The sequence below is a fragment of the Nelumbo nucifera genome, chromosome 3 (genome assembly GCF_055504915.1).
Source record: "Nelumbo nucifera cultivar China Antique chromosome 3, China Antique-T2T, whole genome shotgun sequence".
Lineage (NCBI taxonomy): Eukaryota > Viridiplantae > Streptophyta > Magnoliopsida > Proteales > Nelumbonaceae > Nelumbo > Nelumbo nucifera.
Window position 1 is genome coordinate 60,240,720 of NC_142651.1, and position 19,684 is coordinate 60,260,403.

At 39.2% G+C, this 19,684-nt stretch overlaps 1 protein-coding gene across 3 annotated transcripts in view; it reads left to right on the forward strand.

The window, feature by feature from the left end:
* LOC104602190 (E3 ubiquitin-protein ligase PRT1-like) overlaps window positions 1-19,684 on the forward strand; it is an 81,251-nt gene that overhangs the window by 7,631 nt on the left and 53,936 nt on the right. For 2 of the 3 annotated variants that reach the window (XM_088900284.1, XM_010265792.3), the window contains exons 2-3: window positions 18,348-18,376; window positions 18,452-18,631. In XM_088900284.1, the coding sequence (XP_088756410.1) occupies window positions 18,348-18,376; window positions 18,452-18,631 (209 nt within the window). Of the gene's footprint in view, window positions 1-12,583; window positions 12,773-18,347; window positions 18,377-18,451; window positions 18,632-19,684 lie in introns of all 3 variants that reach the window. The other variant, XM_010265794.2, reaches the window with a different exon arrangement.

A 19,684-nucleotide genomic window follows, 5' to 3' on the forward strand; every position in this document is an offset into this window, starting at 1 on the left:
CAATATGCTTAGTTCTATCATGTTGCACTGGGTTGTGAGCAATGTTGATGGCGGCCTGATTATCACAGTACAACATCATTGGCTTGTCATGCTCAACCCCTAGTTCCTCCATCAATGATTTTAGCCACAATAGTTTTGAAACTCCATGTGCCATGGCCTTGTATTCTGCTTCTGTTGAAGATCGAGTAACAACTGATTGTTTCTTGTTTCTCCAAGAAACAACATTACCAGCCACCAAGCTGCAATACCCAGAAGTAGATCTTCTGTCATCAATGTTTCCAGCCCAGTCAGCATCAGTATAGGCTTCAAGTTTCATATGACCATGCTTGGTAAACAGAATTCCCTTTCCTGGGGAGCCCTTCAAATAACACAGGATTTGCTCTGCTCCTGTCGTATGAGTGTCTCGGGGAGCATGCATGAATTGGCTAATGCAACTGACAGCATATGCAATATCTGGCCGAGTCATGCATAGGTACAGAAGTTTCCCAAGAAGTCTCTGGAAGACTCCTTTGTCTTCTAACAATGTTCCATCTGAAGTAGAGAGTTTATGACTCATATCAATAGGAGTAGCAACTGGTCTAGCACCCATCTTCCCAGTTTCAAAGAGCAAGTCAAGAACATACTTCCTTTGGGAGATAAGAATCCCATCCTTGGATCTAGCAACTTCTATGCCAAGGAAATATCTCAATTCCCCCAAATCTTTAATCTCAAACTCTGTATGGAGGAAAGATTTGAGATCATGAATTCCTGAATCATCATTACCAGTCACAACAATATCATCTACATACACAATGAGGTATACTGCCAGAGGTCCACTCCTCTTCACAAAAAGAGTATGATTAGACTGTGTCTGTACATAGCCAAAGTTAACAAGTGCTGTTCTAAATCTCTCAAACCATGCTCTAGGGGACTGTTTTAGTCCATAAAGAGATTTCTTCAACCTGCATACCTTTCCTTTCATATCTGTTCCATACATTCCTATAGGAAGAGACATATAAACCTCCTCATGTAATTCACCATTCTGAAATGCATTCTTTACATCCAATTGATAAAGGGGCCAGTCAGAATGAGCAGCTAGAGATAGAAGAACCCTCACAGATATCATCTTGGCTACAGGTGCAAAGGTCTCCAGATAATCAATCTCATATGTCTGTGTATAGCCTTTTGCAACCATCCTGGCCTTGTACCTCTCAATGGTGCCATCAGCCTGATATTTGATGGTAAAGACCCACTTGCAACCAACTGGATCATTCCCTTCAGGCAAATCAACCACTTCCCAAGTGTCATTCTTGTGTAGGGCATCGATTTCAGATCTCATAGCATCCCTCCATTCTGGAATATTAAGAGCTTCTAACACAGACCTGGGAATAGGGTTAGAGGCAACAGAAGAGAGGTAGGCAAAGTATGAAGGGGAAAGCAGACTGTAAGAAAGGTGTTTGGAAATGCAATGTGCACACTTCCGTTTTCCTTTCCTAACAACAATGGAAGGTCAGGGAAAGATGGCTCCAAGGGGGCTGAGACAGTACTTGTTGTTTCATCTGTGACTGAAAGTGCATGAGGCTCATGTGTTGTAGGGGAAACAAGCTGCTCATTTCTGGATCTTTGCCTTTGATACACCTTGGGATTGAGAATAGGACGATGAGGTAAAGGAGGAAGAACACTGGGACAGGGAGAATGGAACGACTGATCCTTCCTTGATTCATTTGAAGGAGAAGTAGACTCATCAAAAGACTCAACTGGGACAGGAAGAGGAAGAGCAAACACCTGTGACAAATCCTCCCCTTGTGGACAATGTTCTTCCAGAGAGGAACCATAAAAGGGAGAAAGCTCATCAAAGGTAACATCCATTGAGACATACCGAGTGCCAGTCTTTGGATCAAAACAATAGTAACCCTTCTGTGTGGGGGAATAACGAAGGAAGATACATTTGTGGGCTTTTGGTTCAAATTTATGCCTTTGGACACTTGGAACATGTACATAACAGGTGCAGCCAAAGACACGAAGAGGAATAGGAAAAAGGTTCTTGTCTAGATGAAGGAGATTGAAGGGAGACTTAAACCCTAAAACCCTAGATGGCATACGGTTTATAAGGTAGGTATCAGTGAGAACAACATCACCCCAAACCTTGTAGGAACATGTGAGGCAAACAAAATACTTCTTGCAACTTCAACAATATGCCTATTTTTTCTTTCAGCAACTCCATTCTGTTCTAGGGTCATAGCATAGAACTTTGATGAATAACCCCCATGTCAGAGAGATAGCAGGATAAGTTCTCAAAATATTCTTTTGCATTGTCAGATCTGAAAATTTTAATCATGGTATCAAACTGGGTTAGAACAAATTCATGGAATTGTCTTACAAGTCTTGGAACTTCATCACGGGATTTCTTCAGGAATATCCAAGTGAATCGAGAAAAGTCATCAATAAACAAGATAAAATATTTGTAGCCACTCATAGAGGGTAAGTGGTAAGGCCCCCACACATCAGAGTGCACAATATTAAAAAGGAAAAAAAAGATCTTTTATTGCTCAAAGGATAATTGTTTCTACAATGCTTTGACAACTCACAAGATTCACATTGAAGATTGGACAAACTAATACTCTTGAACAGTTCAGGGAATAAATGACTCAAAGCAGAAAAAGAAAGATGACCCAAAAGAAGATGACACAACATAATTTGACTAATAGACTCTGAAGAAACAGGCCCAAAAGCTACATTCCCAGGATGATCAGGGCATTGTCTCGGAGTATCAAGCAGGTATATTCCGTTCGCCTCATGGCCACTCCCAATCACCTTCTGAGACTCCAGATCCTGAAAAACACAGTAGGAAGGAAAGAAGGTTACACAACAGTTTAATGACTTGGTTAGACTACTTACAGATAACAAATTTGTATTTAGTCTAGGTACATGAATGATAGAAGGTAGGAACAAGGAATCTGTAGCCTTGATTGTTCCCTTGCCAGAAATAGGGGCAAGAGAACCATCGGCTAAGGTGATTTTATCACGTCCAGGAAGCAAATCATATGAAACAAACAAGGTAGAAAGGTTGGTCATATGATCAGAAGCACCTGAATCAAAGGGATCTTAAGATTACCTGAAGTAGTTGCATGATTGGCAGAAGCCCTTATACCTAAATGAGCAAATGCAGAAGAAGCTGAATTTCCTGAAGGGTTGGAAGAAGAAGTCACACCCTCTAGATGACTGATCATCTTCCCAAACTTTTCATATTCTGCTTTCATGGTTGCCAACTGTGCACAAGCAGACATCTCTTCAGTATAGTACTTGTCACTATCTGGACCAGTAGCCACATTTGCACTCCCTGTCCTTTTACTATCATGCTTTTTTTGAAACCGAATGGGAACAAGATTAGGATGTAATTTCCAGCACTTGTCTTTGGTGTGCTTTGGCTTCTTGCATTACTCACATACAACTTCTTTCTTCCCAGAGCCACTAGAAGTTCCTGCAACTCCTTTGGGTTTAACCCCCATATTCGCAATGTGATCACTAATACCAGCCCCTTGAACCTGGACAATCCTTCTACTCTCTTCACTTCTCACCAAAGCATATGCTTGTGACAATGAGACACTCTCCTTGGACAAAATATTTTGTTTTGTGATATCATATTCTGGGTTTAGTCCGGTTAAGTACTCAAACACCCTGTTTCTTTCAACCAGTTTCCTGTAGGTCTCTGCATCATTGGTGGTGTCCCAAGTTACATCTTCTATTAGGTCTATTTCTTGCCACAGAGACTTCAGGGTTGAGAATTATACAGCTAAAGGTTTCTCCCATTGCCTTAAATTCTTCACATCACTTCTCAATTTATAGGCTCTAGCCACATTTAGTTTTTGGGAATAGGTTTCTGCAACACTGTCCCAGATTTCCTTTGCTGAATTCATCCATAGATAGTGTTGGCTAATCTGTGGCTGCATTGAGTTCACAAGCCACCCAATAACAGTGTAATTCTCTTGCATCTACTTCTCATAGGATGGATCATCCTCTGGGGGAGCCTTCTTGCTCCTGGAGATAAAGCCCCACTTTCCTCTACTACATATATTAATCTTTACCGATTGTGACCATGCCAGATAGATGTGAATCAGTCTTCTAATATCAGGTTTAATATCAGTAATTAACAGTGCAAATCAGATCTTAATAATAGTGCAAGAGCTGTGTATGTCGAAGAGAAGAGGTAAGAGAAGAAGTTGAATAATTCACCCTTCTCCTCTAACCCTATTTTATTAATCTCTAAAAATTAATGATGACAAGTATGCCCTTAAGTGGGCGGCCAACTTGGCAAGTACATAAAGAAAATAAAACAAGAACAAATAAAAGGCCCATTAAGTGAGGCCCATCAACATAAAATAAAAGATAAAAATAAAGGATATCACACAAGCAACTGTTAGGGCCCATTCGGCCCAGTCTCTTTACACTCCCTCTCAAGCTGAGCATAGATGTCAATCATGCCCAACTTGCTTATATAGTGTGTCAATTTCCCTTTGGGAACTCCCTTGGTCAAGATGTCAGCCAGTTGCTCTTCTGATGTAATAAACAAACTTCACCTGAAGAGACTCTTTCCCTTATGAAATGCCTATCAACCTCAATGTGCTTAGTTCTGTCATGTTGAACAGGATTATGTGCAATGTCGATAGCAGCTTGGTTGTCACAATAGAGCATCATTGGTTTCTCGTAGTCCACCTCCAATTCCTCTAGAAGGGATCGTAGCCATAGTAGTTCTGACACACCATGAGCCATTGCCCTGTATTCTTCTTCAGTTGAGGATCTAGCAACTACTGATTGTTTCTTACTTCTCCAAGACACAATATTCCCAGCAACTAGAGCACAATAACCAGAGGTGGACCTTCTGTCATCCATACATCCTGCTCAATCTGCAGCAGTAAAGGCCTCCAACTTCATGTGACCATGCTTAGCAAATAGAATACCTTTCCCTGGAGTACTTTTCAAGTAGCACAAAACCCTTTCCACAGCAGCTAGATGAGTATCTCTAGGCGAATGCATAAACTGACTAATAACACTTACTGCATAGGAAATATCTGGCCGAGTCATGCAAAGATACAACAATTTCCCAAGCAGTATCTGAAACACTCCCTTATCAGACAAAGGTTCACCATCTGTGGCAAAAAGTTTATGATTAGGATCAATGGGAGTGGAGATGGATTTAGCTCCAAGTTTACCAGTTTCAGTAAGAAGATCAAGGACATATTTGCGCTGAGATATGAAAATACCGTCCTTAGACCAAGCAACTTCAATGCCCAAGAAATACCGAAGGTCTCCCAAGTCTTTGATTTCAAATTTAGAATTGAGAAATCCTTTTAGTTTCCTGGCCTCTTCAATGTCATTACCCGTGACCACAATATCATCAACATAAACAATCAAGAAGGTCACCAGAGTGTTATTTCTCTTCAAGAACAATGCATGATCAGATTGTGTTTGAATGTAGCCAAAGGTGACAAGAGCAGCCCGGAATCTCTCAAACCAAGCCCGAGGTGATTGTTTGAGACCATAAATGGATTTGTGTAGTTTACACACCTTGCCTTTCATTTCTTTCCCATACACCCCTGGAGGTAGAGACATATAGACTTCTTCATGCAGATCTCCATTCAAGAAAGCATTTTTAACATCAAACTGGTGTAGGGGCCAATCAAAGGTAGCTGCTAGGAGAAGCAAGACCCTAACTGAAGTCATCTTAGCTACAGGAGCAAAGGTCTCAAGATAGTCAATGCCATACGTTTGGGTGTAACCCTTGTTAACCAACGTAGCCTTATACCTCTCAACCGAGCCATCAGAGTGATATTTAATGGTAAACACCCATTTACACCCCACAGGTTCCTTCCCTTCCGGCAAGTCCACAATATCCCATGTATGGTTCTTATATAATGCTTCAAGTTCAATCATCATAGCATCCCTCCATTTAGGTTGAGATAATGCTTCCAATACAGACCTGAGTATCACATGTGAAGAAACAGAAGCAAGAAAGGAGTAGTAGGAAGGAGAGAGAAGGCTGTAAGATAAATGTTTGGAGATGCAATGGGCTGTACACTTCCGCTTGCCCTTGCGAAGAGCAATAGGAAGGTCAAGGTCAGGGATGGTCGAAGGTGGGTCGATAGAGGGCTGACCTATTTCCTCAAGAACTATGGGAGTGGCAAGATGCTCTTCTGAAGGAGTGGAAACAACCTGCATATGTCTGAATCTCCGCCTTTGGTAACACCTTTGGAGAGTAGGAGCAGTAGCAAGAGGAGGATCAGGGGTGGGTCCAGTGGAAGAGGTGGACACCCCATGATCAGACTCACAAGGGATGGGAAGAGGAACAACTGGAGACATAGCAAAGGGTTCATCAGATGTCTCCCCCTCGGGAGGAATACTAAAGAAAGGAGTCAACTCTGCAAAGGTGACATCCCGAGATACAAAGCGGGTGCCACGAACTGGATCAAAACAATAATAACCTTTTTGTGTAGAGGCATATCCCAGAAACACACACTTATGAGCCTTAGGTTCAAATTTATGCCTTTGGTGACTATGAATGTGCACATAACAAGTACTCCCAAATACACGGAGAGGGAGAGAAAAGAGATCCTCATCCGGGAAGAGAAGACTAAAGGGGGTTTTAAAGCTAAGGACCCTGGAGGGCATACGGTTGATTAGGTAGGTAGCAATATGAACAACATCTCCCCAAACCTTACAGGAACATGGGATGCAAATAAAAGGAATTTGGCAACCTCAACCGCATGTCTGTTCTTTCTTTCTGCCACCCCGTTTTGTTGTGGAGTGTAGGAATAAGAACTTTGATGAATAACCCCAAAAAGTTTCAAGATAGGTGGAGAGGGTTTTCTCAAAATACTCCTTAGCATTGTCAGAGCGGAATATTTTGATACGGGTATTAAATTGGGTGAGAATGAGTTTATGAAAATTTTTCACAATAATTGGTACTTCATCCCGGGATTTCATGAGATAAATCCAAGTATAACGAGAATAATCATCAATAAAAAGGATAAAATACCTGTAGCCCCCCATGGTTGGCATGTGATATGGCCCCCACACATTAGAGTGAACAATATGAAAAGGAGAAAGAGATCTTTTATTACTGATTGGATAGGAATGTCTACAATGCTTTGCTAGCTCACATGACTCACAATGAAGACTAGATAAAGACACTCCTTTAAATATATCTAGGAACAGATGACTTAAAGCAGAAAAAGACAAATGACCAAACTGAAAATGACATAACAAAATTTTGTTAACAGACTCTGACACAACTGACTCTAAAGCAACTCCATGAGGTGGTCCCAAGGCTTGATCTGGTGTGTCCAGCAAGTATATTCCGTTCACCTCATGGCCACTCCCAATCGTCCTCTGAGACTACAGGTCCTGAAAAACACAATGAGTGGGAAAGAAGGTTATGCTGCAGTTCATGGACCTTGTTAAGCTACTAACAGATAAAAGGTTTGTGTTAAGCTTAGGAACATGGAGAACAGAAGATAAGAACAGGGTGTCAGAGGTCTTTATATCTCCTTTACCAGAGATGGGGGCAAGTGACCCATCGGCAAGGGATATTTTCTCTTTCCTAGAGAGGAGATGATATGAACAAAAAAGGTTAGATAGGCTGGTCATATGGTCTGATGCACCGGAATCTATAATCCAAGGGAGTTTATGATTACCTGAAACTGAAGCATGATTTGCTGAGGCATATGTACCTGAGTGAGCAAAAGCTGATGAAGAGGATGTACTGTTGGAAGGGTGGGCTGAAGAAACTCTAGCTTCCAGGTGATTTAGGAGCTTCCCATACTTCTCAAAGTCTAACTTCATTGCAGCCAACTTCTCAGTGGTTGATGTTTTCTCACTCTCCTTATTTCCCCCTTCAGGTACTGTAGCAGCATTAGCAGTCTTGAGTTGTCACACTTGACTGCCCTTCTTAGGATTGTTCTTAAACCTCTCAGGGAGTAGTCCAGGGTGACGTTTCCAGCAGGTGTCCTTGGTATGCAGTGGCTTCTTGCAATATTCACACACCTGCTCCCCCTTTTCAGTAGGCCCCTTAGATTTCATTCCCGCATGTGCAAAGTGTTCTGTAGGTGGACTCTGCAACTGAACTTGTCGTCTACTTTCCTCACTACTTATCATGGCATGTGCCTGTGATAGAGTAACCTCATCTCTGGCCAAAATATTCTGTTTGATAATATCAAACTCAGGGTTGAGTCCAGTGAGAAACTCGAACACCCTATTTCTCTCCACCAACTTTCTGTACATTTCAGCATCCTTTTTACTCTCCCATACCACAGTTTCCATAACATCAATTTCCTGCCATAGGGATTTTAGTATAGAGTAGTAGATTGCTACAATCTTCTCCCCCTGTCTCATGTTCTTCACATCACTTTTCAATTTGTACATTCGGGCTACATTCAGTTTCTGTGAATAAGTCTCAGTTACACTGTCCCATATCTCCTTAGCAGAGGACATCCAAAGATAGTGCTAGTTTATATGGGGTTGCATAGAGTTAACTAACCATCCTATAACGGTATAGTTCTCTTGCATCCATCTCTCAAATTCAGGATCTGTCTCTTCGGGTTTCACCTTACTGCTTGTGAGATACCCGAGTTTTCCTCTACTACAAACAAATTTTTATAGACTGTTCCCAGGCAAGATAGTTCGTCCCATCTAGCTTAATCATGGCAACACCAGTCAAAACGGAATCTACTGGAGCAGGTCCAGAAACCGGCACCTGCTTGAACTCACTTCAGTATGCCTCCATTAATCAAACGGAAATCAAACAACTGAAATTTTAACTATGCAAACTTACTTGAAGTCAAACCAGAAATAGGGTGCTTGAAAAACTAGGGTTTTGCTCCGTCCAGCAGATGGAAGGAAGAGAGAAGATGGTGCCGCACCAACCAGACTGACCCAAACTCTTCCTAACCTGAACCGCCCTCCTTTAGCAGTCACAAGACACCTTCCAAGCACAGAGCGCCACACCCAAGCTTCACCTTTCCTGGTAACCTCGAAAATCTCTAGTTGGCTAGGGTTTCAGGCAGCGGCAAAACAACATTACTTCTTAGAAAAATTCGGCCAGAACTTAAATCTCCAAACCCTTATACCAACTAGGCAAGTGATTCTCTATACTATAGAGAACCTATCTTTCCATGCACTCTCTTGATTTTAGAGTGTATAGGAACGAAGAAAAAGGAAGAAAGAAGAACTGTACCCACTCTGATACCAAAATGTGAATCAGTCTTCTAATATCAGGTTTAATATCAGTAATTAACAGTGCAAATCAGATCTGAATAATAGTGCAAGAGCTGTGTATGTCGAAGAGAAGAGGTAAGAGAAGAAGTCGAATAATTCACCCTTCTCCTCTAACCCTATTTTATTAATCTCTAAAAATTAATGATGACAAGTATGCCCTTAAGTGGGCGGCCAGCTTGGCAATTACATAAAGAAAATAAAACAAGAACAAATAACAGACCCATTACGTGAGGCCCATCAACATAAAATAAAAGATAAAAATAAAGGATATCACACAAGCAGCTGTTAGGGCCCATTCGGCCCAGTCTCTTTACACAGATAATTAGTTCCATCCAGCTTGACTGTGGTCATAGTCAATAAAGAATCAACTGGAGTCCCCTGAACTTGTCCAAATTCAGCAACATTCTTGTTTTCAATCTCTGAGGAGTCCATCATGTAAACACTTCAAATAGGATTTCAGCCGACTTCTATAAGTGTACTGAATGAGGATGGAGCAGGGACTGTGTTAAACCAGCCTCAAAACAGCAATACATAAAGCCAAACCACACCCGGAAGCTGTGAGAACCAAGTCTGAAGCAGCACCTTGTTGTCTACACGAGACACTAAACAGCTTGATTCGGCCTTCAAGAAGTAATTAGAAAACCTCCAACCACTGTGCACCCAGTCGAAGCTCCTTTTCTAATCAGAAATTCTAGGTACTCACCAAAAAGTACCCCAAAAAGAGCAAAGACCAGTCCGTATTGATGAAGAGGCCTTTTTACAAACACAGTGTGGGCAGCAGAGAGGACCCCATTGTCTAAGGTGAGAAACACCTCAGGAACAGTCCGTACAGGGCCCAAAAACAACCAAATAGAAGCGACAACTCGCAGCACTGAATCCAAAGATGTTTCGGCAGTTTGACAGTCCAGAAAAGGAATGAAAACAACCCAGAAATCTCTAGGTTAAACCAGATTAAAAATAGTCGAATAGCTGTACAGTTTTCAAAGAAACTTCAGACACTTCAACAGTCCAAAAACAGAAAAAATAACCCAGAAATAACTGAGCACAACTTACAATCTCTGACTTAAGCTCCAAATCAGAAACCGAACTGTTATTTTTCTCTGATTCTTCCTGGTCACCGAACCACTCTCCAAGAGATTTGAGTCTTGGGCACCCTCCAATGACCTCCAAGCATCAGGCGACACAAGCTGAAGCATCTAGCCCTAGAACACTCTCATGTAGTCGGCTGGACTACACCCACATGAGAGCCCAAGCCAAGTTCAGGCCTGCTCTGATAGCAAGAAGAAAAACAGTCATTGAGAGTGTGGGACTGTTTAGAATAGATGCAGAAATCAAAAGAAATCGAAAAACAACAGAAAATACTTCTTCTATGGAGTAGAAGGTGAAGAAGGAGATGGGCAATAAGGGTTTAGAGTATGAGAGTTTCGAACCTTCCTCTCTCTCTAACACCCCAACACTATTTTATTAAGTTAAATTTGAATAATTACAAGGAGACCCTTAGTTGGGCAATAAATTAAAAAGAGCATGACAGAAAGGATGGGCCCAGAATAAGGCCCATTACAGAAAGGAACATAAACAATAAGAAAGGATAAACAGCCTATGGGCCATTCGACCCATCTTCTCTACAAAAACCAAACCTATTATCTAAAATTAAAATACATAAACATAACATGTAAAGGAGATTTGGTGTCAGCCTTTACCCCCAAAAATTCGGGCTTTTTGTTAGGAGGTGGTTATCCATAAAATCAATACTCTAGATATGTTGCAAAGAAAGATGCCAAATGTATGCCTATCACCCCATGTTTGTAGCCTCTGCTTGGGATCTGGTGAAACGATCACACACCTATTAATTTCTTGTCCATTTGTGTACTTTATTTGGACTTGGTTCTCTTCTATCTTTGGTTGTAGGTGGACACCTCCCCCAGATGTGGCAAGCCTTTTTGACCCAAGCTTTTTCAGGCAACCGAAAAGACATGGAAGATTAATGTGGAGAGCCACAAGAGAAGCTATCTTATGGTCAGTTTGGGAAGAAAGGAACAATAGAATCTTTAAAGGAGTTGAGAAATCCAAGGAGGCAATTGTAGAAAGGATAATTATTATGACTATTCAATGGTTGAAAACTTTGGATTTGTTTAAAGACTTCTTAGCTGAAGACATTTTCAGGAATTGGGAAGTGGTGGCATCTACAACTTCCATGAAACCTATTGTGCAGGATTTGTGGTCCGCACCCACACAACAAAGAGTGAAATTGAACTTTGATGGGAGTCCAAGACGTAACCCGGGCCCTTCAGGGAGGAGTATTCAGAGATGAAAATGGCAGTATTGTGGCTTTGTTTTCAGGACCAATAGGAGTGGGGAACTCATTGAGAGTGGAGGTGATGGCCTTGCTTCAAGGTGTAAGATATGCAAAACAATTGGGGTTACACCAAATTGAGATAGAGGGAGACTCTAAATTGTTGATTGAGTGGCTGCAATCTAGCAAGTTGGGAGCTTGGATTTATAGAGAGTCCATAAGGGAAATCCTCAACATAACAAGAGAGATCGGTGCATGCTTCAAATGGACAAAGAGATTAGCTAATGGTTTAGCTGATACGTTGCTAAACAAGGGACTGTGAGGGAGAGAATGTTCTGGGCAGTTTTGTAAGAAAGATTACTGGGGGTCAACACCTACTTAGGGGTTGACAGTTGTACTTAAATCTAGAAAGTTATTCTTAAGTTATATTAATGAAGTTATAGTTTCCAATAAAAAGATTCAAATGAGAATTTAAAAATAAAATCAAACATATAAAACATTTTCAAGCATGTAAAACCCATAATATCTTTTTTTCCTCAACTGCATTACTTCAAGTAGCTAATGTGATGTAAAACATATTACATTCCTGATTTTACGAGCCACCCTTTGAAAGGGCTGCACCTATGACCTAGGTGAGGTGCATACCCTAAAATGTGCCTCGCCTGTGAGGTGTGCCTTTTGAATCATTGGATTAAACATTATTTTTTTTTAAGTTCAGGAATGCCTAAGAACCAGAGTTTGGTCATGATATGCTCTTAATGTGCATCTCAAGCTTGTGATTCATATCAAGTATTAGACATAATATGACATGACACAATGTAGATTTCTTAGACTTAAAGCTTCATCTTCTTTTAGCTCATGGTAGCCAATGTCTTCTTTTGGAAAGATTCATCATGATTGACAGCTGCTCAATATTTTCATTCATTCTTTGCTTTTTTTTATCTAGCATTTTTTGATCATTTTCAGCTCAATGGAAACAACTGTACACTTAGCACAAACCATTAATACTCTCAATGTGTTTGTTATCATCAAAACACATAGGGTCAAGAGAGGGGACAAAAGTAACTTGAAAAGGGAAGTATAAGTGAAAATGCTAGAAGAGTTTGGATTCCAGATTCAATAGTCATCAACGGTGGAACAATGTATAGTTGTATACTGCATCCAGGATTTTTAGAAGCTCACAAACTTGAGGAAATTCAAAGTCCCCAGTCCTTCTAGACGAGATCCTATGTGAGTTCTGTATTGTATTTTTGTTTTTATTTATTTTCATCTATTTAGTGGACTCTCACTTTTTCCACTTTCCCTAACATTCATTGGTCGTGTCTATGTTCATTTTCCTTTTCAGACGGTGTGTCTGTACAAGTTCTTCTATTAACTTATAGATGGCCTCTTTGCTGTTAAATCTTTTGTGAACAAGTTGATAGTGCAGCTTTGGCTCAGTTTCTGCTTCCATGATTTGGAACCCACTCCCCCTCACAAGTTAATGCTCAAGTGTGGGCAGCAACTCTAAATATGTGTCTTACTAAGGCAAATCTGATCAGAAGGAATGTCTAGATTCAAGATCAGAGCTGTAGTTTTGAAGATACTGATCACCTCTTTCTCCACTGCAGTTTTGTTTCCCACTTCTGGTGGCACTATCTAAATTCAGTGGGGATTGCTTGGGTCATTCCCAGCTCTGGATCTGCTGTGGGGTTGGAATCTGCAAGGTCTCCCAAAGTTAGCTTCCTATATCTGGGATTCTATTCCTGTGGCTGTAGTTAGCACTGTGTGGGCTGAAAGAAATAGAAGAGTGTTCCATCAGAAAACTTTGGATGTGGGGGATATGATCTCTTTGTCCTTTGGAAAGTCAGTGTCCTGGATTTCAGCTGCTAAGGGTAATTCTAGGAGCCTGTGGGAAGTCTAATGTTGTTGTATTGTAGCTCTTTTTCCCGGCCAGGGTCTTTATCCTTGGGGGCTGTTTGTACTCCTTGATTAATAAAATTCTTACCTTACCTTTCTTCAAAAAATGCAAAAATATAGAATGCTATTTTATGAAATGGCAAAAGAAGCATAGGCACAGCTTTTTTAAATCATTATCTTGTTGCAAATCAAAATAATACGTTGTGAAGTTGTCTTGTAAGCATTAAGAGTCAAGACTACATGATAAGGGGTTTGATGGGTTGTCTGCTTGATTGGCTTTGGAAAGATGGGAGATAAGTCTTAGATTGGGTCTTTGGTTATGTTTTGGGTTGTGCATGTGGGAGGTTTTGAGTTTTTTTTTTTTGTTTTTTGTTTTTTGTTTTGTTTTGTTCGAGGACTTTTTTGGATTTGGGTTGGGCTGGTTTGACTATGGGGTCTTCGGGTGGTACCTAGTAGTCACCTTTTGTAATCTTTGTCGTTTTCTTTAATAAATTTTCTTCTTTATTTATTTTCAAAAGAAAAAGGAGTCAAGACTATAGGAGAGAATGAGTTCAAGACTCAGAGAAAATGCAAATGATTCTAATAGATCAACCAAATAATCTATTACATAGACAAAATCTACTATTTAATTTCATGTTTGAAAAGAATATCAAGCTGGCTCAAAGTGGTAATCATGTCACCAAATTTAAGTTATAATACTCTCTTGTAGCATGGTGCTGATAGTAAGGGTGCAAATGGATCGGATCATGATCCGATCCAATCCTATTTGGTCAAATTCGGATAACCCCTGGTCGGATCTTCGGATCGGATTGGATCCATCAGAAATCAGATCGGATTTGGATCCACCCCTATCCGATCCGAGAAGATCCGTTCTGATGTGCTATATATTTATAAATATATATATATATATAATACATATATATATGTTATTTATTTATTTATAAATATTATTTATATTGTATTTTTATAAATTTGTTATATTATTTATTTTTTTTTATAAAAAACATGTATATATATGATGAAAATAATTAAAAAAATACTTGTATTTTTTGTTTTTTCTTTATTTAAATTGGTATATTTTATTTTTTTTTTTAATAATTTATTAATTTTTAAAGAAAACAAGTTGGATAAAATCAGATCCGAAGATCCGATAGGATTTGAATTCAGATAGAGTCCTATCAGATCCGATTGGATTGGATCCGACATGAACAGTGTCAGATCGGATTCGAATATACCCTGATTTGAATCCAATCCGATCCGATCCGATCCGTTTGCATCCCTTGCTGATAGTGTTCATCTCCAGTAAAATTTTGGTTTGGTACATGGAAATATGTCATGGAAATATTAGGAAATTTGTGGACATTTTAAACCATGTCTATAGGCCTCTCTCTCTGAAAATACAATGCATACAGTTTTTGAATAGTAATAACAAAAATTTTATCAACGGAAAAAAGATTACAAAAAGGACGTGACAAAATGGCACCTCAACAAACACAACAACTAAAAACCAATAAAAACATACTAATGGCTGTTACAATTCTGGATTTCAAGTACATTCCAAAAATTCTCCCCCAAATCTGATCTACTAATCAGTACTGGTCAAAAAAGAAAAATATTTGATCTACTAATCAGATCAAACTCAGGGAGCACCAGAACCCAATCCGAGACAAAATGTCCTACTGAGGCCACCAACGCCTTGATATTTTTGGATTTGTCTTCAAACAGTCTCCTGTTCCTCTTGTTCCAAATGACCCAACACAACAAAAGGGTACAACTCCAGAGTATTCTTCCTTTCCTGCTCCCACTAATCTTTGGCCAAGAAGAAAACAGCTCAGCTGAAGACCTTGGCTGGAAAGTAACTGCACCAAATAGGGATGAGCAGAAGTTCCAGATGAAGTTTGCTAACCGGAATTTGATGTTCTGTCAACCTGTATATCTTGGACACAGCTCACATAATCTCCCTACCCCACACCAATCATCCTCCCAAAATCTTACCCTGGACCCATCTCCCACATTGAAACTCACTGAGTTTCTAAATTCTGGTGGAAGCACATAATTTCTTTCCAGACGCTTAAGACTCTGAAACCTCTCTCAATTACCACCCAAACCTCACCACCCCATACTTTCCAACTACCACCCTTTTCAAAAGAGAGTCCCTTTCCCTCTGACTCAAACCTCCATAGCCATTTGCCCAGTAAGGCTTTGTTAAACAACCTTAGCTTCCTAATACCCAACCCACCTACTTCTTTAGGCCTACACACTTTTTCCTGTTTTACTAGGTGAGATTTCTTAGGACCTGCACCCCCACCCATAGAAAATCCCTCAGCAATTTCTCAATTTTCTTAGCCACCTTAGCTGGAATTTTCAGTGAAGTTGGCAAACTCGAGAGAACACTTCTAATGAGGGTAATCTTGCCCCCCCAAAGAAAGATATTTAGCCTTCCACCGCTCCAATCTTTTTCCCATCCTATTCACAGTTGGCCTCCAGCTCTCAGCTACAGACACCTTGCTCCCCATTGTTTAGCCCAAATAGAGGAAAGGTAACTGTCCAATTTTGCAATAAAAAACAGTCGCCAATTGTGCACCCTTCTCCAATAGCAATTTTTTTTTGATGAATAAAGAAAAAATTTATTACTTCATAACTTAATAGAAAGCTTTAAGCTCATACAACAGCCCTTGGTGAGGCGTGATCTGTAGCCTCTGCCAACTGAATACAAGGAAATTAGCCAATTGTGCACCATTCTCCAATAGCAAGTTCAGTGCTTCCATAACTAAAACAAACAGCAAAGGGGAAATTGGATCCCCTTGCTGCAAATCCCTAGAAGTTTGGAGACAGATGAGATGCACAAAAACATCCAGCTCCTCCACTTTTCCCCAAAACCTATCAATCTTTGGATTTCCTCTAGAAAGTCCCACTCCACATGAACATATGCTTTTTCAGCATCAAGCTTACACACCAATCCTGGTCTCCCACTCCTCAACCTTGAATCGTACATTCACTAGCCACTAACACCCCGTCCGAAATCTGCCTCCCCTCCACAAAGGTCACTTGAGTTTCTCCCACCAGGCTCAACTGGTGGTCTATTCTCACTTTCCATCTCAAATGGAGACTCCTGCTACCACCGGTGAGTTCTTTTGAACATTCTGTGGTTTCTTTCCATCTGGATAGGCCAAAAGACAGCATCTGGGATCAATTGCCAAATTATCTTGCCTTTTCTGTCCAACCCATCAATGTGCTAGCTGGCTAAACTTAAAAGGTAAATATCAGGAACACCCAGTTCACCTGCAGGCTGCTGAGGAAAGATCAGCTGTCTCCATTTCATTAGACTGCTAGCTGTCCAACCCCTCAATCAGCTGTCTCCATGTCAAAATTGCAGAAAGATCAGCTAGTGGAGGGAAGGAAAGGGTATGATTATCTTTAGTTAGACATTTGTGAAGAGCAGCTATCCAAAGTAGAAAAGAGCTACTTTAGATGGAACTTTGTGGGCCCAAACAGTTTTGTAGGAGAAAACAGAGGAAGTAAAATTGTTGATCATAGAATTGACTGAGATGGAGCCAGACTTTTCCCACATCCAAGCTCTACTATCCTCAGAATTTATGTTCAATGGAGGAGGCTGAGCAACCCTTCCAAATACCAAATCTCTAGTCATGAAGGTTTCTCCTGAAAATAAACAACTTATATTCTACATACCTATTTATAGGTGGAAGATTTTATGCAAATATCTTCTTTTGATGTGACTTCTCTCATATTAAAATTTTCTTATTATTGTCTCCTCTCTCTAGTTTAGTCTTGATAAAAAATTTGTTTGCAAAAGAGGTAATTATAGGGATTAAGGTAACTATCTACCATCTACAGTTGAGTTCATTAACCTTGCTGATAATGGTCCCCCTACTAAAGATACTTTGAAAAATATAGGGATTAAGGCAACTACAGCATTGTTCTTTAAATTGGCTGACTATTGCTCCTTTTAAATATAGATACGATGACTGATGAAGGGATACAAATTGTCTACAGCGATTGTTTAAAAGGATTGACTATGTCTCCCCTAATTCAAGATCTGGAAGAGTGATGTTGTCTATGATCAGATTAATTAATCCAGTTGACTATTGTTTACTGTGCAAAGAAGAAATGAATGATGGAACTTGTAATCCAAGAAGTAGTTGTATTATCCTATCTGTAAAAGAAACGTGATGCTGTAAAGTTTCTTGGTTGTATTTCTCATTTCTGTAAAATTTGGAGTTTTGGATATGTTGGTTTCTTTTGTTCATTTATTTCCCCAATTCAGAATCAAAAGGTTTTCTTATTGCAGCGATGTAATTAAGAGGATGATCTATTTGATACTCCAAACGGGATTTACCCAAAATAATAAAAACTTAATTATTTAATGTGCATTTTGTTATATGATAATTTGTTCAAATATGATAACCAACACTAATAAAAAAGATGTACTAGGGCTTGGCTTTTTTTCTTCAGTTCTTTTGGGTGTATGAGACATTTACTAGGTTTAGCCTGGGGTTTCTTTGTGGTCTCTGTATTGTAGATTTTCCATGTTCATTTGCATGTAAGGTAGTTTTTGGTCTTACGATTTAGATAAAGTAAAAAAAGAATTCATGTTTACACGTTATGTTGTTAGTTTGAGGAGTTGTCTTCATGGATCCTTGTACTTATATTCAAATTCTAATAAGTGGAACCCTTTGTTTATCGTGTTACTTATTTATCATTTTTATAAAAAAACCCATGTAAATATCTATTTTCTTTCTTCTTTTCAAAAAAGAAAAGAATAAATAAGTGGTTACCTACATTTTTTTTCTTCATTGCTGACATTTGTATTCCCATGTAGTTGTTGAGATTTTCTTTTGGTTAATGCTCAACCTGTCTAATGGCAATTTCTGTTTGATATTGACAGGGATCTTTTATACAAGCCAATTGTACTTGGTAAGAAGGTATTTCAAAGTTTTCAACTTGAAATGGTGTTATTACTTTACTAATTTTATATTCATCTTGTCACAGCATGTGGCCACATTGCTTGTTTCTGGTGCGTTCATAGAGCCATGAACAATTTGCAGGAGTCCCATTGTCCAATATGTAGGTGCCCATATAATCATTTTCCTAGCATCTGTCATCTACTTCACTTTTTGCTCCTGAAGATGTATCCTGTTGCCTACAGGAGAAGGGAAAAACAAGTGTTAGGTAAGCTTAGTTTTTAATGATGGTAACTTGGAATTTTACAAAATCTTAAGTTATAATTTATAAATCATTAATATAGTATCGATCTTTAAAATTTTTAAATGCTTAAATTAATTACCTGGTTAAAAGAGCTCCAATTTTACTCACAATTGGATGAACTACATGTGAGACTCAACAGTCTCACAACAAATCTAGTCAATTTTGGAGTTTCATCAACATATGCTAACCACCAATTAGCTGTAGAAAAAGTAAATACAAATTAATTCAAGTTGGTAAATGTAATTTACAAAAACAAATATAATGGCTCTTGGGACTCCAAGAATTATAACATGCCAGGGTCCCTTTTCTTTCTTAAAGAAATTGCCATTTCCTTCCAATAATTCCAAGATACTTTCCAAAATGCATTTATTTGAGATCAACCTTTCCCTTTCCTTTGGTTTTGGAATCAATTTCTATATGCAGCTTAGCAAGCCGAGTTTGGTGTTTGGATGGTTTAAAAGATCTGACTCATATTGGAAATGTGGATTAAGAAAATAAGTTGCAGCATGCAAATGCAGTACATTTAATTATCCCACCTTCTATCATTTATCTCCCAAATAGGTTCATATTTGCTACTTCATTGCTCAAACTTTTAGCAACTTCTTGTTTTGCCTTATCCATTGCATTATAAATGAATCCCATGAGAGGTTTATTAGAGTCAACCATCCTTAACACCATTACTAAGGGCTTTATAGTCCTCAAAACAAGAGAAATAGCTGGCTGAAAATGCCTATCACTTTAAAATGATTGATTTCATTACTTTTCCTTTATACTTGAATATGTGCTATGCTTCCATTTTTCTGATGGAACATTGCTTGCAACTTATCTTTTGCTTGGCACAAATTTGTAATGTAAGAAATGTGGTTGCAAAGCATACTTTATAGTTAGCTGCATAAAATTTTTCTGAACATACTTCTTTTTTTGGTTAATAAAGAAAATAAACTTTCTTTAAAATAGAAAAGGAAACATTACAGACCAATTGGTTGTCAAGATGACACGTCAATACATCAATTACAA